The sequence below is a fragment of the Erpetoichthys calabaricus genome, chromosome 5, assembly GCF_900747795.2.
Source record: "Erpetoichthys calabaricus chromosome 5, fErpCal1.3, whole genome shotgun sequence".
In the NCBI taxonomy this organism is placed as follows: Eukaryota; Metazoa; Chordata; class Cladistia; order Polypteriformes; family Polypteridae; genus Erpetoichthys; species Erpetoichthys calabaricus.
Window position 1 is genome coordinate 166285300 of NC_041398.2, and position 23698 is coordinate 166308997.

At 39.1% G+C, this 23698-nt stretch overlaps 1 protein-coding gene across 7 annotated transcripts in view; it reads left to right on the forward strand.

Annotated features, from left to right (window-relative positions):
• The window catches only part of LOC114652027 (H(+)/Cl(-) exchange transporter 3), a 183311-nt gene that overhangs the window by 150868 nt on the left and 8745 nt on the right, over positions 1-23698 (forward strand). For all 7 annotated transcript variants that reach the window (XM_028802180.2, XM_028802184.2, XM_028802183.2 and 4 more), the window contains 6 exons: positions 8867-9054; positions 9282-9404; positions 12653-12859; positions 13155-13235; positions 15346-15891; positions 21436-21622. In XM_028802180.2, the coding sequence (XP_028658013.1) occupies positions 8867-9054; positions 9282-9404; positions 12653-12859; positions 13155-13235; positions 15346-15891; positions 21436-21622 (1332 nt within the window). The remainder of the gene's footprint in view (positions 1-8866; positions 9055-9281; positions 9405-12652; positions 12860-13154; positions 13236-15345; positions 15892-21435; positions 21623-23698) is intronic.

Here is a 23698-nt window from a genome sequence, read left to right on the forward strand (position 1 = left end):
AACCTCTGAGATAGCTTTTTGTAGCCTTCCCCTAAACCATGATACTGAACAATCATTGTTTTCTGATCTTTTGAGAGTTGCTTTGAGGATCCCATGCTGTCACACTTCAGAGGAGAGTCAAAGGGAAGCACAACTTGCAGTTGACCACCTTAAATACCTTTTCTCATGATTATCTATGAAGTTCAAGGCTTAATGAGCTAATCCTTTCAATTTGGTGTTGCAAGTAATCAGTATAGAGCAGTTACATGCATTCAAATCAGTAAAATTACAAGGGGACCCAAATTTTTGCACAGCCAGTTTTTCACATTTGATTTAATTTCATACAACTAAATACACTTTCAGTAAAAATCTTTGTTTAGAAAACACCCCAATACTAAGATGTTCCTAGGAAATGAAAGACATACCACTGTTATCATTTTTGTTGAAAGTAAATTATTATGCAGGCATACATATGACTGTGTATGTATGTATGTATGTATGTATGTATGTATGTATGTATGTACATGGCGTATGGTGGATAGTGAAGTCCAACCCCGGGGTTTCTGGTGATGATTGAGCAGTCGTGAATCCGGCGAAATGAGAAACAAACAGGGTATAAGGCGTGACGTGAAAAATAGCAGGAAATGATGGTCTGTTGTTGTTAAATGAAATCTCCGTCTTTCTCCTTCCTCCTCCTTCCTCTTTCCCTCCTGATCATTTAAACAGTAATGAGCCAGATGTAACTGAATGTGAACAGGTGCTTTCCATCCTGGGGCTGCGGTCTCTCTCCCTCATCCGTCCCCTCTACACTTACGGGACCAACATTCACTGACGTACACATAACGAACAATAAACGGGATGATGGCAACAAAACGCACTCAGCACATACATTGAATACACTATTACTATGTAGCCCCGCTACATGCCCACCCAAACCAACCTTGGACAAGGGAGGGCCGAAGTACGGCTTGAGATTGCCACATGATAAGTGTCTAGCTTGGTGTTAGTGCTGATACCCCTTTGAAGCTGGAAATTAATGGGACCTGTTTGTGAAACGATTTGGGCTGGACTTAACCATTTAGGCAGTAGCTTGGCGGAGAACGTTTTGCAGGCATCCGAGAGATGGTGAGCTCTAATCCAGACCAAATCACCTGGCTAAAAGTGTGCTTCCTTAAGCCGGGCATTATACAACTTGCCATGTCTGGATGTCGAACTCACCAACCTCTGTTGGATTCTCAGCCGCAATTCCTCGAACTTAAATAGATTATTGTAGATGTTGGTTTCTGGACTAGGGGCTCTGAGAAGTAGTCGGTCAAGCAGGCCCTTCAGCTGTCTGTCCAGCACAACCAAAGCAGGCGTCTCACCTATGGTTTCATGTACAGTGGTGTTCAGGGCAAACCGGAGCTCGGGAGCCATTTATCCCAATCCTGATGGCGTTCATCCACATAGGAGGTGATCATGCTCTTTAGTGTCCGGTTCACTCGCTCTGTCATGTTGGCCTGGGGATTGTAAGCGGTTGTCAGGCTTTTCTTCACTCCCCAGGCTGTATAAAGTTCATCTAATACAGAGCTTGTGAACTGTGGACGCCGGTCTGAAACGATGTTCTTCGGCACCCCCCAGCAGGTGAATATTTCGTTCTTCAGTGTGGAGCATATTTTGTTGGTCTTGGCATCCGTTAATGCAAACAGCTCCACTGGCACCTGCCAGTAGCCACTGAGGAGGTCCAGTGTGCTGAAAACCGAGCTCTGTGCAGTGACTCCAGAATCTCATGAACCAGGGGCATGGGATATGTGTCCAGGCTCGTCTTCCCTTTAACCCCCTTCTAGTCCACACAGAAACGATAGGTGTCATCAGTTTTCTTCACGAGGACTACCGGGGATGCCCAGGAGGAGGAAGATGGCTCGATTATTCCCTCGGCAAACATTCGATTCAGATGTTCTTTAATTATGCCCTTCTTTAGTGGAGAAACGCAGTAGGCTCGGTGCCTTACTGGAATTTTGTCTGAGGTGTGGATCTCGTGGGTAACTCCATGGGCGACTCCTAATTTTTCAGTCCACAACTCGGCCCATTTCTTCAGCACCAGCCTCACCTCTTTGGGCTGTTCCTCCACAGGGGCTGCCACTGAGGTTCTTGCGTCACTCCTCACTTCCGCGTAGAAACCAGTGAATTCTGAGCCTAGATCTTCTTTTGATTTATGAATGAATTCACATACCCCTTCCCCCTGGGACTGAGATGGATGATCATCCATATGGTTGTCAGAGAATCCAGCCCAAGCAGTAATGGGACAGACAGGTGCCGGTCGTCCAGGACGTAGGTTTCCATCTCCCAGGTGGTGGAGAGTACACTGTACCTCAAGGGGACTTTGCCAAGGGCCCTGTGTTCATTCCCATCTGCCAATACAAATCAGACAGACGGGGCAGATGTTAAATTGTCTGACGGTCGGCTAATATTCTTCTAAATGTTATAACGGATCAGGGTGTGATGGCTCCCTGTATCCACCACCGCATCCACTTGCCACCCCCACAGCTTCACTGGAACGATCAGGAGGGATGTACTCACTTGCATGATGGTGAGATCGGCTTCCGACCGGCAAGGTTTGGCTCGCTGGGGTTTTAGGGGCTGGGTTTCTTGTGTACTGGCTTGTACCTTATTCCAGTACAATTTTGAGTTTTCCCAGTCCCGTTCTACTTGCGAGCCCACCTTCACCAGGTCTTCCACCGACCCCACAACCCCCCGAGACCCCCAGATAACCGCAGGTTACAGGCATTCAGGATGCGGCAGACCACCTCTTCTTCAGACAGAGCCGGCCACCACTTCAAACACACAGCCCGATATTCATAGGCGAAATCCCGGATGAATTGTGAGGGCAGTTGCACCATGGATCGCAGCTTGTCCTCCTGTTCAGATTCGTAGTCATCCGGAAGAAATGCCATGAGGAAAGATCAGCGAAAGGATCCCCAGTCTTTAACATTCTTCTTCGCCGTCAGCCACCAGCTTTGAACCGGTCCCGAGAGGGAGGCCGCTATTACCCCCATAAGCTCTTCTGGAGTTAAAAGGTTAACAGCCAGATATACCTCCCCTTCTTCCACAAAGTTTAGGACATCATCAATGTTATATTGAGCCCCCAACTTGGGAAAGGAGAGGCGCACCCCAGTGACGGAGAACCGGTTGATGTATTCAACCCCCCCGCCACCCGAGACCTGTATGCCGTAGAATGGCAGGGTGACTGACGTAAATTCTGGAGACTCCTTCAGTCTTCTCCCTGAAGAGATTCTTGCCAGCGTTGATGTCGCCTCTGGAGGCACAACACAATTTCTCACCCCAGGAGTTTAATTTGATCATTTATATATTCTTTTATTTCCTCCTGGGAGCTGCTGATCCGAGCCCACAAGGCATTTTCGCACCCGAGTGCACTTTCCGCAACCTCGCAGACTTTCTCATCCAGCCAGGTGAGTTGTTGTGCCAGATCTTGCCACGGAGGTGAGACATCCTCCAGACATTCCTCCTCAGGTCCATGGTGATCTTCGAGGTACAGCGACTACAATGAATCCACCACCTGCTGTACCGCTGAACATGCTCTGACCGTGATGGGCAATGCCCCGGCTACTCCTTCCTCAAACTGCGATGAAGCAATGGTGTCGTCCTGCTCGGCACGCACTAAAGACATGTTAATTGGAAAATTTTTTTTAAAGGCAGACAGTGATGGTATTTTTAAAGATTCCTCAGAGAGGGCACCACTTATGTAATGGCCGACCCCTTACCCAGCCGGCAGCTACACTACCAAGACCTATGGCCTGGATGAATTACTGAGGCGAACCTACATATACCAAGCAGTACCTCTAACAAATAATATTTTCCCCTCAATTGACGGTTAAACACAAGCACACAAAAGCAGATATGTAAAATAGGTGTATAAATACATTAAATGAAACACAATAACAAAAAAGTATTTAGTCAGCCAACAATTGTGCAAGTTCTCCCACTTAAAAAGATGAGAGAAGCCTGTAATTTTCATCATAGGTATACCTCAACTATGAGAGATAAAATGAGAAAAAAAAAATCCAGAAAATCACATTGTCTGATTTTTGAAGAATTTATTGGCAAATTATGGTGGAAAAAAAGTATTTGGTCAATAACAAAAGTTCATCTCAATACTTTGTTATATACCCTTTGTTGGCAATGACAGAGGTCAAACGTTTTCTGTAAGTCTTCACAAGGTTTTCACACACTGTTGCTGGTATTTTGGCCCATTCCTCCATGCAGATCTCCTCTAGAGCAGTGATGTTTTGGGGCTGTCGCTGGGCAACACGGACTTTCAACTCCCTCCAAAGATTTTCTATGGGGTTGAGGTCTGGAGACTGGCTAGGCCACTCCAGGACCTTGAAATGCTTCTAACGAAGCCACTCCTTCGTTACCCGGGCGGTGTGTTTGGGATCATTGTCATGCTGAAAGACCCAGCCACGTTTCATCTTCAATGCCCTTGCTGATGGAAGGAGGTTTTCACTCAAAATCTGACGATACATGGCCCCATTCATTCTTTCCTTTACACGGATCAGTCGTCCTGGTCCCTTTGCAGAAAAACAGCCCCAAAGCATGATGTTTCCACCCCCATGCTTTACAGTAGGTATGGTGTTCTTTGGATGCAACTCAGCATTCTTTCTCCTCCAAACACGACGAGTAGAGTTTTTACCAAAAAGTTCTATTTTGGTTTCATCTTACCATATGACATTCTCCCAATCCTCTTCTGGATCATCCAAATGCTCTCTAGCAAACTTCAGACAGGCCTGCACATGTACTGGCTTAAGCAGGGGGACACGTCTGGCACTGCAGGATTTGAGTCCCTGGTGGCGTAGTGTGTTACTGATGGTAGCCTTTGTTACTTTGGTCCCAGCTCTCTGCAGGTCATTCACTAGGTCCCCCCGTGTGGTTCTGGGATTTTTGCTCACCGTTCTTGTGATCATTTTGACCCCACGGGGTGAGATCTTGCGTGGAGCCCCAGATCGAGGGAGATTATCAGTGGTGTTGTATGTCTTCCATTTTCTAATAATTGCTCCCACAGTTGATTTCTTCACACCAAGCTGCTTACCTATTGCAGATTCAGTCTTCCCAGCCTGGTGCAGGTCTACAATTTTGTTTCTGGTGTCCTTTGACAGCTCTTTGGTCTTGGCCATAGTGGAGTTTGGAGTGTGACTGTTTGAGGTTGCGGAGAGGTGTCTTTTATATTGATAACAAGTTCAAACAGGTGCCATTAATACAGGTAACGAGTGGAGGACAGAGGAGCCTCTTACAGAAGAAGTTACAGGTCTGTGAGAGCCAGAAATCTTGCTTGTTTGTAGGTGACCAAATACTTATTTTCCACCATAATTTGCAAATAAATTCTTTAAAATCAGACAATGTGATTTTCTGGATTTTTTTTTCTCATTTTGTCTCTCATAGTTGAGGTATACCTATGATGAAAATTACAGGCCACTCTCATCTTTTTAAGTTGGAGAACTTGCACAATTGGTGGCTGACTTAATACTTTTTTGCCCCACTGTGTGTGTATATATATATGTGTATATGTATATATATAATGTGTGTGTGTATATGTATATATATAATATGTATGTGTGTGTGTATATGTATGTGTATATATATATATATATATATATATATATATATGTGTGTGTGTATATGTATATACAGTGGGTACAGAAAGTATTCAGACCCCCTTCAATTTTTCACTCTGTCATATTGCAGCCATTTGCTAAAATCATTTAAATTAATTTTTTCCCTCATTAATGTACACACAGCACCCCATATTGACAGACAAAAAAAAGAATTTTTGAAATTGTTGCAGATTTATTAAAAAAGAAAAACTGAAATATCACATGGTCCTAAGTATTCAGACCCTTTGCTGTGACACTCATATATTTAACTCAGGTGCTTTCCATTTCTTCTGATCATCCTTGAGATCACCTTCATTTGAGTCCAGCTGTGTTTGATTATACTGATTGGACTTGATTAGGAAAGCCACACACCTGTCTATATAAGACCTTACAGCTCACAATGCATGTCAGAGCAAATGAGAATCATGAGGTCAAAGGAACTGCCTGAAGAGCTCAGAGACAGAATTGTGGCAAGGCACAGATCTGGCTAAGGTTACAAAAAAATTTCTGCAGCACTTAAGGTTCCCAAGAGCACAGTGGCCTCCATAATCCTTAAATGGAAGACATTTGGGATGACCAGAACCCTTCCTAGAGCTGGCCGTCCGGCCAAACTGAGCTACCGGGGGAGAAGAGCCTTGGTGAGAGAGGTAAAGAAGAACCCAAAGATCACTTTGGCTGAGCTCCAGAGATGCAGTCAGGAGATGGGAGAAAGTTGTAGAAAGTCAACCATCACTGCAGCCCTCCACCAGTCAGGGCTTTATGGCAGAGTGGCCTGTCGGAAGCCTCTCCTCAGTGCAAGACACATGACAGCCCGCGTGGAGTTTGCTAAAAGACACCTGAAGGACTCTGAGATGGTGAGAAATAAGATTCTCTGGTCTGATGAGACCAAGATAGAATTTTTTGGCCTTAATTCTAAGCGGTATGTGTGGAGACAACCAGGCACTGCTCATCACTTGTCCAATACAGTCCCCACAGTGAAGCATGGCGGTGGCAGCATCATGTTGTGGGGGTGTTTTTCAGCTGCAGGGACAGGATGACTGGTTGCAATCGAGGGAAAGATGAATGCGGCCAAGTACAGGGATATCCTGGACAAAAACCTTCTCCAGAGTGCTAAGGATCTCAGACTGGGCCGAAGGTTTACCTTCCAACAAGACAATGACCCTAAGCACACAGCTAAAATAACAAAGGAGTGGCTTCACAACAACTCTGTGACTGTTCTTGAATGGCCCAGCCAGAGCCCTGACTTAAACCCAATTGAGCATCTCTGGAGAGACCTAAAAATGGCTGTCCACCAACTTTTACCATCCAACCTGACAGAACTGGAGAGGGTCTGCAAGGAGGAATGGCAGAGGATCCCCAAATCCAGGTGTGAAAAACTTGTTGCATCTTTCCCAAGAAGACTTATGGCTGTAATAGCTCAAAAGGGTGCTTCTACTAAATACTGAGCAAAGGGTCTGAATACTTAGGACCATGTGATATTTCAGTTTTTCTTTTTTAATAAATCTGCAACAATTTCAAAAATTATTTTTTTTTGTCTGTCAATATGGGGTGCTGTGTGTACATTAATGAGGAAAAAAATTAATTTAAATGATTTTAGCAAATGGCTGCAATATAACAAAGAGTGAAAAATTGAAGGGGGTCTGTATACTTTCCGTACCCACTGTATATATACTGCCTGCTCCAGCTGGATTGATAAAGCATATGTGCACTTCAATGAAAGTGAATACTGAGCTTGTGTAGGAGGCAATGATGTGACAAGAACTGAACAGACATCATAGGCATATATCCTGTGCTTGAACGAGAGAAATCCAGTATGAAATATTGGTGGAGACATGCTCCAAGCCATTTGTACAGCCATCCATCCATTCATTCATCCGTCCATTTTCCTAACTTGCTTATCCAGAACAGGGTTGTGGTCCAGCTGAAGCCTATCCCAGCAAGCATCAGCAATTCCCAGAAAGGGTACCAGGCCATCACAGACCAAACACACACACAAGCCAGTTTAGCAATGTCAGTTTTACGTAGGTTTAATCAGGTTGAAGTTTAGGAAATTGAGTACATATGCTTCAACATTCCTGACTCGCCACACAAGGTTTTGTATGGCGTTTGCATATGCAGATTGATTGGCATTAGGGTAATTATTTCACTCACTCAAAAACTTTGTGCTCCGTTCTTTTATTACTATATTCTCAGCAAGAGTGTCTCATTGTTTATTAAACAAATCAATTATTAGATTGTGGTGCTTTAATTTGCTTTGTCATACACTGCGCCTTTTTCCAAGGGTTTTTTTTTTTTTTTAAATATGTGAGTAAAACACAACACGTCAAAAGTGGCTTGGCTCTTTAAAAAAAAAAAAAATAAGGCTTTTATTAAAAATACAATGCAGTGTAATCAGTTCAGCTTAGATTTATTGTTATGTGTAGAAAGTACAATGCAACTCCCATGTGTTCTTTTATCTACATTCTCATTCTATGTGCATCTTGTTTCATGGCTTAATGTAAAATAATTACACAGAATATAATGGGGGGAAGGAGCTTTGGTGCTGCATTGTCTTTACACCATGACTACTGCAAGCACACAAACAAACAAGAAATGTATTGCTACTTTGAGAAAATAGGACCAAGAATCTGTGATTAATTGAAAATTTCTAGTTTTCTTCTATTATCACAAGGACACCTTATATCTGCAGAAGGCACATTGTCATAAATCGAAAACTTTGCTGCTTCAAAGTGGATGTATTTTGATATATTTTAAAGCTTTTTCTACCACTTATGGATGCTATGTTCCATTTTAAGCTGAAACAAAGTATTTTTAAAATTTATATAAAATGCTTCATGTTAGAACACTCTTTTGTGGCAAATAAGTATATATCATGATTGTGCAGAAATAACTTCTTGAGAAAACTTATCGTTTAAGGGTATGGGTCAAAAGTGAGACTCCTGCAGGACTCTGTTTCACAGCTTATACTTTAAATTGAAATTTATGGAATCTTTGTCTAATTTAGTAATCTAATATGGAAGCGTAACACATAATTTGATTTTCTTAACTGCAGACCTGGGAAAAAAAATATCAAAGCTAGAGCAAGGCAGCATGGCAGAAACTAATACAATTATGTGCTTCATTTTATCATGACATATTGTGTCATGTTGTACTTAGATTCTTTTTTGGACCACTGTTACAACTTGTAATTCAGTTTATATAACCTCTACCTCTCTTGTTGTCCTATTTACCTTTGCCAGGTGCCCTTGCTGGCTTAATTGACATTGCCGCTGACTGGATGAATGACCTTAAGGAAGGCATCTGCCTTAGTGCATTATGGTTTAATCATGAACAGTGTTGCTGGGGTTCCAATGAAACAACCTTTGAAGAGAGGGACAAGTGTCCACAGTGGAAGAGTTGGGCAGAACTTATTCTGGGGCAAGCAGAGGCAAGGAATAATTTTTTTTTATATATATATTTTGTAAATGTCCTCCAACAGTATTATTTATTTCAGTTGTTAAATATGTAAATGCAAAAATGCAAATGTATATAAAAATAAATTGTCAGGCTGTTAATGCTTATCATACATCAGTGCTTCTGGTACCTTATTGTTGAGCTGTAATGTTGTATTCAGGTTGCCTTTTTCTTTATTCCAATGCCATTTTCATCTTCCAGGGTCCAGGATCGTATATTATGAACTACATTATGTATATTTATTGGGCTTTGGCTTTTGCATTTTTGGCCGTATGCTTGGTTAAAGTGTTTGCACCATATGCATGTGGCTCAGGAATACCAGAGGTAAGACTTAAAAATTAATTTTGAAGTTTGTTCTGTGATTTGCAAAAAAACAAAACTTTCAGGCATCTGATTTGCTGTTAATTAGATCACATGATTGTTGAAATAATAGAATATAGTAACATTGTATGCAACTGTGAAAGAAATGATGTTTCAATGTATCTGCCCATTGCTTACATCATGACAGAGCATGACTGGCAAATCAGTTACTGTAATGTGATCACACAGTGGAGAAGCAGGACCTTCCTAAACATTTCCAAAGATGACTGCCATTATACTTTACAGGTGCAAAATAGACTTACTTTGCGATCTAAAGCTAGTCAAGAAACAAACCTACATATATATATATATACATTTGTGAAAACAGATGGTGATGGACAATACTCTTGAAAATAGGAAAAATAGTACTTGGCTTGATTTATAATGTTGATTTAACGTCTTGAAGGTTTTGTATCATTATCGTCAAACAAAAAGATGAGCAGATTTTTTGTCTTAGGATCAGGTTTTGTGTCTCCAGCTGCATCCAGGTGACTTGATTCAGAGAAAAGGTTCAAACAGTGGACATTGACTTACAGTAACACAACACTGAGATATATAACCTTTGTGACAAATAGCAACATTAGGGTGTGTTAGCTACCCCCTTTATCAGAATATTCTAATATTATTTATAACACTTGACAAATTATTTAGTTTACACTCTTTTTTTTTCCCCCGTTTTACTCCCTATACCTGAAATACTGGCAATTTCAGATCCTTCACCTGTAATCTCATTTTCTCTCTAGATGTTTTTATATTTTAAAAGAGTCATGCTTTGTACTTCATATAGCATCTCATTTGTAAATAAAACAAAAAAAAAATACACACATATGTCTGCATAGCCTTTCCAGCAGCTCCGTGTACGACTTTACGTTTCTACCGTTTTATCTATTTTATCTATTTAACTGATCACTCCTACCACTTTCATTTAATTTAATATTGTTTCTTTATCAGTATGCTGCTGCTGGTGTATGTGAATTTCCCCTTGGGATTAATAAAGTATCTGTCTATCTATCTATAATCATTTAAAGAATAAACCACAATGATATCATGATTGATTGATTTCTGCATACTGTGCTGTATGCTGTAGGGTAAAAAAATACAGTAAGCTTAAATGTGTGCAGCCTTATGAAAAGACACATATTCAATTGCTGTGCTGTCTTGCTTTTTACATGAGTTGCACATATGACTAATCTCTCTCAGTTTAACTGTCCATTTTTACATTTCAAATACACTGTTAATTAGCATCACAACTTTTTAAAGGAAATATGTCTGTGTTTGCTTGCTGTACTGTGATACAGTGGTTACTATAGTTGTGTCATGGCTTCATGTTACTGGATTTGTATCCTGGTCCAATTACTGTAAGTGTGGTCTTTTTATACATATCCTCTGTGTGTGTTTATGTTTGTACACTGTAATGGACTGGCATACTGTTCAGGGTTGAATTCTGCATTTTATTTAGTTCTGCTGATATAGACTTTTAGTGATTCTGAATTTGGATTCAGCTGGCTCAGGAAGTGCTAAATGTACTCTATCTAGTGAAGATTGTCATTAATTCCTATTCATATGCTGCATTCTAAACAAGGGTTGCAGCTTGTTGCTCAGCACCCACAGAATAGGTTCTACCCCATTAAATATGTTTTGAAATAAGCAGTATTGCAAAAAGGGGCTATTAGTTGTAATCTGGGTGATGACCTTGTTTTCAAGTTATTAAATTACCTTTGTGAACCACCAGATACCCTATATGCCATGGAAAAAGATGAAGCTTTTAAAAAATACTTGATCCCAGGTTAATATGGTTTGACCTTTGTCTAATTTGTACTATTTCTGTCTACCTGCTTACTTCAGATATCTCACGAAAGGACTCTCTTCACCTTCTGCTTCACTTTCACTTTCTGGCCTGTCTTTATCAGGATTCCAAATCAATACATTCTGTTGCCTTTGACCCTAGCAGCCCTCTTCCAGGGTTTGACTTGACCCAGTTCTTCTAGGTGCCACTTTTCTCTCTGGCAGACACTTGCATACCACAAATCATAATACAAGGTGTACACTATACTTACAGAGAATAAAGTTAATTTTGAAAGGTATATGTGCTGTACAATTTTTATGCTATTTGAATAAAATGATTATCACACTTTGTGTGAAGTGATTCAAGTTACTGAAAATTGTCAATTTCAGTGTTATCTTTACTGGCATGTTTATTTATAAATTTTAGGCATGAAGCTACATTAACATTTTTTAGGATAAGGGAAACCTATAGAGAACTTAATTTTTACTTCCTGCATGATCCTGTCGAAAAGAAATTATTATTATTATTATTATTATTATTATTTTGTTGGCTTTCTGATTTCTTTCAGTGACACCATCCTAGTCACTACATTCAGAGCTTTCCAGAAGTATCTCAGTTACCACAGCAGGCCGGCTTCTGTCTTTCACTCTTTTACTTTACTTTTTTTCCACTGATTAGATTATATTAAGTGGAATCATATTGGAATCAGAGTTGCTTAGACTTAGCAGTGATTTTGAGAGATAAATATAACTGATATTACTAGTAAAAAAAAGGCTGCAGGTGTTGCATTATAAAGTCTGTTAGATGTCCAACCATAGTGTAGAATAGCAATGTTATATAATTACCATCTCTTGCCATTTGTATTACTGTACATGAATCCTCATATTCAGGCTGCAGGTGCTGCACTATAAAGTCTGTTAGATGTCCAACCATAGTGTAGAATAGCAGTGTTATATAATTACCATCTCTTGCCATTTGTATTACTGTACATGAATCCTCATATTCATTTATGTCAAACTTGTTGATGTACTATTTTGCATAGCTGTCTCATATTTCCAGAGCCCTAGTCGTGATATTATATAGAGTTCTCCAGTTTTCATTATTTTGTACAGGACACCTTGGGTTTCCTCCTACATCACAGAGTCTTGAAAGTTATGTTGGATTGGTCACTCTACACTTCCCTAGTGTGAAAGAGTGTGCGGAACAGTTGACTTGTGTTCCATACAAACATTTCTGCCTTTGGCATAGGCTCTGGTGGTTCTTGTATTAGAGTAGGGATGTTCAGACAATTGAAGAAAGATTTCATCCACTAATACTTATTCTGCTAACTAAAGGTTTTTATTACAACTAACATTTGCTTATAAATGTGTTCTGCTTAAAGCAATACATAAAGCAATTTCTTGAATACTTTTTTTCATTTTAACAGATTAAAACAATCCTAAGTGGATTTATCATTCGTGGGTACCTTGGAAAATGGACACTGATGATCAAAACTATTACTTTAGTGCTGGCTGTTGCATCTGGTCTCAGTTTAGGCAAGGAAGGACCCCTTGTGCATGTTGCCTGTTGTTGTGGCAACATCTTCTCTTACCTTTTTCCAAAGTACAGCAAAAATGAGGCAAAAAAGCGAGAAGTAGGTATTTTTCTTTTTTTAACTGATGTTTAATATACTTTAAATATACATAATTGTAAAAAAAAACCAAAAAAAAACCATAAGATACAAATGTAGTAGAGCACTGCTTTAAACAGGTGTGGTGTATATAAATGGAGAGTTATAGTCAGTCTTGGCTTTTGCAGTAAGACTGCAATTCTTAATATTTTGACTGCAAAGTACTTCCCTGCACTAAACCAAGTCAGTTTGTGGAGTTGTTTTTTTAAGTATATTTATTGAAATGAAAGTGCAGTTACTAATCACATGAATGTTTCAGGTCTTGTCAGCAGCATCTGCAGCTGGAGTGTCTGTGGCTTTTGGTGCCCCAATTGGTGGAGTGCTTTTCAGTTTGGAGGAGGTAATTTATTTATTTTTGATGTTTTATGTTTATTGTGCTATATACATTGTACAGTTAATTACTTAATTTGTATGTCTCCCGCTGAATAATGACAGTAATATTATACCAACAAAAAAATATAACAGAATTACACTTTGATTGCAACATGAATATATCCAGCATTTTTTGGGATCAGGTTTTTATTAGAAATCACAAAGACAAAATGTAATATTAGGTAATTTTCAGTATTCTGTGTGTCATTTTTCCATTACTTCAGTTACGCCGTCTCTCATAACACTGACAGTCAGTAGTAGCAAATATCCAAATAAACCAAATGACTGCCACTTTAAGGCCACAATTGCAGCACAGTCAAATCATTATCTCGGAGAATGAATGTCCGCACAAGTTCATTCTGTAACTGTCACAGGCATCCAAGAGTTTCGAATGCAAGAATGTCACAATTATGTTATTTTTAATATTTTTACAAATTATTTGAAAACAAAAAGTATAATAACTGATTTTATGCAGAACTTTTTTTCTTTAAGCAGTACATGGCAAAAGTTACGATTCACTTCTTTTTTTTTTTTTAAACCAGTGAAAGGTACACTTTTTGGTTATTTTAAATTGTATTATTTATTACACTCCAATTGGCATTAATAAGTCATTTTGTTAAATTAACTGAAAACTACCAAAGCATCTGAATGAGTATACGGTCTGGCAAATGATTTTATTTATATATATATATATATATATATATATATATATGCTATGTATATATGTATATGTTATGTATATATAAAATATCTGTTGTGGAAGACAGCCAGGAGTCTTAACCCGGTCGGGACACCCTTCTGAGGAGAGGACCGGAGGAGAGAACATGTCAACAGCAGTATCTCTCCCAGGACACCTGAGGGCAGCCCCCCAGGTTTGCATCAGGGTCACGGGCTTGGAGCTTAGAAGCTCAACCGTGCTGGGGCATGTGGCCACCAAAAGGGAGGGGGCGCCTGGACAGCTCCAGAGTCTTGGTCTGCAGCACTTCCGCCACACCCGGAAGTGCTGCCAGAATAGGATCTGGGTTCCCATGCAGCACTTCTGCCACATCCGGAAGTGCTGCTGGAAGATGATGAGGGAGCACCTTGAGCACTTCCGGGTGCAGTATAAAAGAGGCCGCCTCACTCCATTTAGGGTCAGGAGGCAGAGGACAGAGCTTGCGGGAAAGGAGTGGAGGCGGCAAAGGAAAGAGAAAGAAAGACGGGGCTGAGCCTGATTGGGGTGATTTGTGCACTGTATTGTGTGTGCTAAGGAAAAGTAATTAAAAGTATGTTCTTTTGAACTTGTGTCTCCTGGTATCTGTCTGTAGTCGGGCTCATCTTCCACAGTGTATGTGTATGTGTATATATATATATATATATATATATATATATATATATATATATATATATATATATATGTATATGTATGTATGTGTGTATGTATGTATGTGTGTGTGATTATTTAGGTGGTTATCTACCAGGTAACGCTTTTGGTTGCTCGGGCAGTCAGCAAACATCCGTCACGTCCTGTCAGTTGCGAGAAGCAGCTCATAGATATGTAATACAGTATCTGCCAAGATTCTGTATCATATATATGATTTTGACTTTTCTTGACGGCTTCATGTTTCTTCAGTTGTTTTTTTTTGCAGCTTGCATGTTCTTCTTTGTTTCCTAAAAATATTAGTATGTGATCTTCTGTGGTCCTTAGGCAAAAGTGCAATTTAACCCAATGTCTTCCTTATTTCTTTTAAGAAAACTAAAAAAAAAAAAAAAAAAAAAGTTTATTGTTTTAGTTTAAATATAAAGTGATTTTGTTTGGAATTTAACTATTAATTATTTTCTCTTTGCGAACAAGTACAGTATGTGAATTGGACCATGGAATTTGTTCAACCACCTTTAATTCACAGTGTGTAAAAATAGGGAAACGAACATTGGAGAGTTTGTCTGTTAACTACAATTTTAGAGCTTCTGTTAATTTATAGATAATTTAGACGGTCATCAGAACATTCAAAAACTATATTTTGTACATTGATTTCAGTTTACTTGCTTTCATTATTCTGATACATTGAATGTTTCTCTTTTTTATTTTATTTGCACAGGTGAGCTACTACTTTCCTTTGAAAACTCTGTGGAGATCATTCTTTGCTGCTTTGGTTGCAGCCTTTGTCTTGAGGTCAATAAACCCTTTTGGCAACAGCAGATTAGTGTTATTCTATGTGGAGTATCACACCCCTTGGTACCTTTTTGAGCTTATCCCTTTCATCTTACTGGGTGTCTTTGGAGGACTCTGGGGAGCCTTTTTCATCCGTACTAACATCGCTTGGTGTCGTCGGAGAAAATCCACGCGCTTTGGCAAATACCCAGTCCTGGAAGTGATTGCTGTGGCAGCTATAACCGCTGTAGTGGCTTTTCCAAATCCCTACACAAGACAAAATACTAGTGAACTTATAAAGGAACTCTTTACTGACTGTGGGCCATTGGAGTCCTCAGCTCTCTGTCAGTACCATAATGAGATGAATGGCAGCAAAGTAGTTGATGATGTCCCTGATAGACCAGCAGGGCCTGGAGTCTACTCTGCCATGTGGCAGCTCTCTTTGGCACTCATCTTTAAAATCATCATGACTATATTTACATTTGGCATCAAGGTAAGACTATAGTGATAAGAACCAAATTCCATCATTGTTATGTGTCAGTGGAATTAGTATATCACAGCACAGCTAATGTACTCCATAATAAAGTGTGTACTGTACCTGAACAAGCACTGTTTTTAACTTTAAAGAAAGCAATTGTCTTTGTTAAAATCTTATTCTGTTAATGCTACTTGGTCATGGAAATAAGACCTTGGCACAGACTTTAACACTGCTTTCTCACAGCTCCAGAGTCCTGGGTTTAAATCCCATCTATCCCACACTATTGTGTGTAGTTTACAGATTATTCCCATGTCCATGCAGGGCTTTGTTTAACTTTTACATCTCATCAATGTTCAAGTTAAATTTACCATTCTAAATTGGCCTATGGTGAATAATCGTGTGTACTTCTAAAAGTAGAATTCTGCTCCCATTCTCTGTCATGAAATAACTTAACCTTGAAGGAAAACACTATCGCTGAATTTTACAAGTGTTTTCAATGAGAAGTCAAGCAAAGTGACACCTTTTAGTGGCTAACTGAACAGATTACGATATGCAGGCTTTTAACACTAGAATTACCAGAGCCTACGAAAAAACTCGTATATCCGGCCCACCTTAAATCGCTTCTTAAAACCTTTCTCACCTCTCCGCCAGCGTCTTTTGTCATCTAAATGTACTGATAAAGACAAGCTGCCAGCAGCCAGCTATTCCATCCCCCCAACGACTTAGAACGTAAACAGGCTTTTCCCAGCTCTTGCCTTGATTGATTACCTGGGAGTGAAGTGGAGTTTTAGAGTAGAAATAATAAGATTGTTATTTGAAACACACGCATTTCATATGTGTTGCATTTCTACAGTAATCTGTGTAAACACATTGTTAAAACAGAAACGTGTTATATATTCTAGTAGCAATTGACAAAATGTAGGCATAAACTATATAATGTATGAAGCCTGAAGTCCAAATATCAAAGAAACACTTTCACAAAAGGTACAAAAAAAAGCCACCGCCAAAAAAACCCGCCTTAGTGTGAGACATTGACATGACTGTACTATCACTGCTTACGTGGCGCAACAGTATCAGTCACTTACTGGGAATCAGAAGGTCATGAGTTCGATCCTGCACAACTCCCATTTGAGAAGTGTTCTTATTTTCACTATTTTAGAATAAAAAGATACATTTGATTTCAGTCTGTAACAGCTGGTGTAATTTATGATATTTGTAAAGGTTAGCTTTATTTTTTTTAAATTCACTTTTCATTGTCTCAGTCGCGTTCAGGATCCATCCCTACCGCCCCCCACCTGACACTGCTGTTTTTACATAAAGACGCGCTGATTTAGTGTGCGCAAGAACATGCAGGTGGCCAGTTGCTGAGTGCTACAACGCACATTTTAAAAAAAGAAAGAGACAAATATATGTGACGTTTTGAAGAAATCATTTTATGACGCGAATAGTACCAATCAGAAAACATCGTCGAAGTAATGCAATATTATTTGAAAACGAACAGCGTCAGGTTGGGTGTGAAGTTATACTGGCGCTGTTTGAGTCAGGTCAGAAGCTGAATAAGCTGAAAAAGCTCCTGTTCTGACTCTAAGTAAAAAAGCATGAATTAATCAACAGAAATAACCGCGATCGATATCACCAAGTGTGATCAAGAGTACTGGTTCGATCCCCACTCACTCCTATATTTGCCGTTTTCAGTAGTAAGCTGCTCTTTTGTTAATATTATACAGTACACACATGCACTTGATGTGTGTCTGTACTTGCGCTGTTACTTAGAGAGTCAGATCGGGGGGAGGGGTGATGTTAGAGCGGGTGAGCTTATTCAGTGCTTTTTCTTTCAGTACATGTGCCTTCCCTGTTTTTTTGTATATTTCTGCCTGTCTGTCTCTGTATTACGCAGTGCTCTGTCTGTCTGTGTGTTATGGATCTTGAAAAAAAATAAGTTATAAGGACGGTTTGCTGACTTGGAGCACCACTGCCTTACTGTGACACAGAGACGCGAGTTCGATTCCCAGCTTTGAAGAAAGTGGGGTTTTTTTCCTCAAACGGACATTGAATTTATAAATTGGTATGCACTGTAAATCGTTAACTTTAAAATGTCAATCACGGTTATTTCTGTTGATTAATTCATGCTTTTTTACTTAGAGTCAGAACAGGAGCTTTTTCAGCTTATTCAGCTTCTGACCTGACTCAAACAGCGCCAGTATAACTTCACACCCAACCTGACGCTGTTCGTTTTCAAATAATATTGCATTGCTTCGACGATGTTTTCTGATTGGTACTATTCGCGTCATAAAATGATTTCTTCAAAACGTCACATATATTTGTCTCTTTCTTTTTTTAAAATGTGCGTTGTAGCACTCAGCAACTGGCCACCTGCATGTTCTTGCGCACACTAAATCAGCGCGTCTTTATGTAAAAACAGCAGTGTCAGGTGGGGGGCGGTAGGGATGGATCCTGAACGCGACTGAGACAATGAAAAGTGAATTTAAAAAAAATAAAGCTAACCTTTACAAATATCATAAATTACACCAGCTGTTACAGACTGAAATCAAATGTATCTTTTTATTCTAAAATAGTGAAAATAAGAACACTTCTCAAATGGGAGTTGTGCAGGATCGAACTCATGACCTTCTGATTCCCAGTCAGCGACTGATACTGTTGCGCCACGTAAGCAGTGACAGTACAGTCATGTCAATGTCTCACACTAAGGCGGGTTTTTTTTGGCGGTGGCTTTTTTTTGTACTTTTTGTGAAAGTGTTTCTTTGATATTTGGACTTCAGGCTTCATACATTATATAGTTTATGCCTACATTTTGTCAATTGCTACTAGAATATATAACACGTTTCTGTTTTAACAATGTGTTTACACAGATTACTGTAGAAATGCAACACATATGAAATGCGTGTGTTTCAAATAACAATCTTATTATTTCTACTCTAAAACTCCACTTCACTCCCAGGTAATCAATCAAGGCAAGAGCTGGGAAAAGCCTGTTTACGTTCTAAGTCGTTGGGGGGATGGAATAGCCGGCTGCTGGCAGCATGTCTTTATCAGTACATTTAGATGACAAAAGACGCTGGCGGAGAGGTGAGAAAGGTTTTAAGAAGCGATTTAAGGTGGGCCGGATATACGAGTTTTTTCGTAGGCTCTGGTAATTCTAGTGTTAAGGCAGCTCAGGCTCCTTCTTTTGGCAAGTTGGTACTACAAGTTTTCTGGATCTCTGAAGTAGCAGTGCTAATCACTGTGCCACTATGTTGGGCAACATAGTATATTAAGAAATAATTTTCAGCTGCTCTTTATTAATTGTAAATTTTTGTACTTCATTGCCACAATATTTACAAATTCCTTAAACGTTCATTCTGTACTGTTTAATTAGAAGCAGTAAAGTAATGAGTGACTAAAAGGTGCACCTCATTACACAGTCACCCATCGCCTTTCTCCACAACCCCAAACCACAATCTGTTTCATTTCAGCAAAACACATATAACTTGTAAGCCCTTTTTTGTGATTACATTTTTATTGAAGTAAAGCAAGAGAAAAATGCAAGGTTCACAGAATTAAATATTCAACAGTGAAGCACAAGCTGTTAATAAGAAACAAGTAAAGAAACAGTGGAAACAAGAGCAGTACATTGTCACTTGCCTCTTACCAACCAATTTTTGACAGTTTTGAACAGATGAAGAAGAAATTACTAAATAATACATACAAACACCGAATTGATGATTCTGGCCAAAATAGCATTCATCCTCCTTTCACACATCCATCTGATCATTCCTGTCTCTGTTCTTTTCAGCTTTGCATTTTATCTCACCTTTGTTGTCTATGTCTCCCTTCCCTTCATATATTTTTTCTTTTTTTCCTGAAAGGAAGAAATATATAAAGCACTCTACATGATTAAAAAAGACATTCTGTCCATATGTCTGGCTTGAGAGATGATCTCTGGAATGTGACAATATTGTCTACAGGGTAGAAAGTCTTTCTGATGACATGCTTAGTACAGAACTGCATGAGTGCCTTTTCTGGAAAGTTGTTGACCCATGAAATGTAGCTTCATGTACTTTATACTATAATAGTGGGCCTGTATGCAAGCCTGGCAGGCTTCATCAAGGTTAGGGACATTGTCCTATTCTTAGCACCTTCAAGTTAAAAGCAATATGTGACTCCTGGATGTAAACCAGATGGAATGTTTTTTTTTTTTTTAACAAATGAGAATTTTTTTTAATCATTCCCATCACAAGAAGAAAATGAAAATAAAATCTCAGCTCGGCTAATAAATTAGTAAGACAGTTGCTAACATAAAAAATATCAGAAAGAAAAAAGCGAGCAAACCAAGGTATAACAATCTTTTGAAAAATATTAATAATAATAATAATAATAATAAAGACAAACTCAGAGCTACAACATGTGACAAAGTTTATTTTAGAAGATTCTGTATTAGTCCTGGGACGTTGTATGTAATACATTAGCAGCAACAACTGATAAAGTGTAAATTATCTGGGTCACCACTAAATTGCATTTTATAGATCACACTGAGGACTTGTTGAAGACTGAGAAAACATCTATATCATAAAAGCAATTCCCATATATTACTTTCATGAACATGGTTTGGTCACTGGTGTGCATTTCAGGAAAGTGCACAGTTTATGGAAACAAAACCAATTATATATCATCACGCAACACACTAACTTTTGATGCAAAATTTTGAAGGGCTTAATTTATGTTTATTTTGTCTGATGAAAAACCACCAGCATATTAAATCCTCATAAATGTTTTGTCTTTTACTTGCTCCCAGTCCATACCATTTTAAAGGGTCCTGTACATTGTCCATCCATCCATTTTCCAACCCGCTGAATCCGAACACAGGGTCACGGGGGTCTGCTGGAACCGATCCCAGCCAACACAGGGCACAAGGCAGGAACCAATCCCGGGCAGGGTGCCAACCCACCGCAGGACACACACAAACACACTCACACACCAAGCACACACTAGGGACAATTCAGAATTGCCAGTCCACCTAACCTGCATGTCTTTGGACTGTGGGAGGAAACCGGAGCGCCCGGAGGAAACCCACGCAGACATGGGGAGAACATGCAAACTCCACGCAGGGAGGACCCGGGAAGCGAACCCGGGTCTCCTAACTGTGAGGCAGCAGCGCTACCACTGCACCACCATGCCGCCCTTCCTGTACATTGTTTTCTTTTAAATTGTTTTTCTTCTGTTGGGCAAACTGGTGGCTGTTTTTGAAAGATGCTGTCCATGCACAACCTGACACCCCACGTTCACAGAAAAATATTGAAGGAGGTCCAAACATTTAACCATCAGCCATTTAGTATATACATTTTGAAGGAAAAACAGACTTTCATTTTGTGAATATCCCTGTTTGTGAAGAATATTAGTGAATTTATTTATAAAAACTAGTTTTTAAATTTTCCCTGGTCCTTGGTGTACCAACATCCTTTGCAGCAATATAGGCCAAAGCCACAATAAGAATGACCTATTTTTTTCAACTGGTACACTGTGCAGTGTTTATAACTGGCATCTTTTTTTCATTATTTCCAGGTGCCATCTGGTTTGTTCATTCCCAGCATGGCTATTGGTGCAATTGCAGGCAGAATAGTTGGAATAGCTGTGGAACAGCTTGCTTATTACCATCATGACTGGTTTGTATTCAAGGAATGGTGTGAAGTTGGAGCAGACTGCATCACACCAGGACTCTATGCCATGGTTGGGGCAGCTGCATGTCTGGGTAGGTTTACTATTTATTTTTATATACAGAAACATACCAAGACAGTACATTAGTGTGAACCTTATATTTGGATTCAAACAAAATTAGGAAACGTATTCCAAAAAGTATAAATGCCCATGTATTTATAAAAAAAAAAGTGGAACAGTGTTCGTTGAGGCATGCCATTTTGTTAATGAGCAGATGTACCTAATAAGGCCACTTTTCTTAGATATACCTGCTAATTAAAGCAGTAGCCCACTTCTCAATGAAGCCATATGATTGACTAAACTAATAATAATCAGACATAGTCAAGAAGTATAGCTGTTATTCAGCCATATATTGTTATGGACAAGACATATGATCACCACAGTAGCTACCACCAGATGATTCCCCTCCCTTAGAGAGAAAAATGACATAAACAAAAAACATGCAGTGAGCAGCAGTTGTGTTAATGAACGAAATCAGAGGAGACTCGTACAAGCTAACAGCACAGTCACAACAATGTCAGAATATGGTTTTAACAATATGAATCCAGTTTAGTGGTGACAATGTAAATAATGTGGGGTATTTAGTTTGGTGTTAAACCTCATAATTACCACCAGGCATCATTTAAAAGGCCACAGTGACTTCAGTTAACTCCATTTGCTTTCATATTTCCCAGACTTCATTTGAACACCTTTGGGCTAAGGTTACAATGGAGGCACTTAGCATGTTTGTGTGAGAGACACTATGGTCCCTAAACAATGTTCCCAGCATCTTGTTGAATGTTTGCCTCAAAGAATTCCCATATCCCTAATAAAGTGACCATTGAGTGCATACATTCTCACACACACACAGAATATGTATTTGGTACTGCAGTTTCTCTTAAAAACACTGTTACAAAACTACTTCTATTTTGCTTTTCGGTAAATTAGGAATATAAATTGTGACCTTTTCCATATTTTGAAATGTTATTTCAGAAAGCTGAAAATCACTTGATCCAAAAGAGTGTTAATATTTTTGAATAGAAATAAATCAGGATTAAATAGTATATACACAGAGCTAAACAGAAAAAAATGACAGATGAAATATGGAAATTTTTCAAATTTAAAAATGTCTTAAAAGAGCAAAACTAATGATCTTTTCCTTGGAATTGAAGAAAGGAAGAAGTAACTGACCATCAAGAGATGATGAATTAGCCAAAGAGAGCAGAGTGGTCAGAGAGTTGGGAGTAATAATTGGCAGCAGGGAGGAGAGAGAGAACTGGAACAGTGAACTTGATAGGGCACACTGAATAATAATCTGACCTTATTTAATTTTATGGTTTAACATTTTTTTCTTTCCAAGGATATCATTCAAATAATCTGAAGCCTATAATAGATATTTTTCCATCTGTGAAGTTTTTCTCTCAAGTGTTTTATTAAGCCAAATAATGCATGATGAATCCACAAAAGTTTAAATGGAAACAAATTAGATGGGGAACTGCTGACTTCTTTGTCATTTGCATCTTATTGCAAATAAGGAGCCATTAAAAACAGTGAATGCAGCTTTTTAAGACTGGAATAATTAAGGATGGGAGAACCTTAACAAGCAAGACCACTAAAATGAAGCATCAAAATGTCACAATAAGTGCTTCATCAGCAATAATTAACTTCTCTTTAAGAAACTGGGTTGGAACAAAAACCTGCAGCCACTATGGCCATTCAAGATCGAGATGGCCCACCACTGATATATGATATGCTAGGAAAGCCAATATGGAAAATCCTCTAAAATTAGAGCAGGACATGAGAACTTTGACAAATGAGAGATGGTCTGATCCATTACGGTTGCTTGGTTAGCTAATAACTAAGTTGCCCAAATATTGTGTCCACAATTTAAAAGTTGTCAATTCTTCTGCCTCCGCTATATGACTCATAAATTTGTTCTAGATTTTTTGACCCTGCAGTAGTCTTTTTCGGATTCCATCTTGAATTAGGAGTGCAACATGTTTTTGTGCAATAGGGTCAAATTCATTTAAAAATAATTACAGTATGCACGTCTCTACACTATATGCATAATTTTAATTGTTTTTTAAAAGGAATGTTTGTGAAATTTTAAATTGTTACTTTTTAAATATTT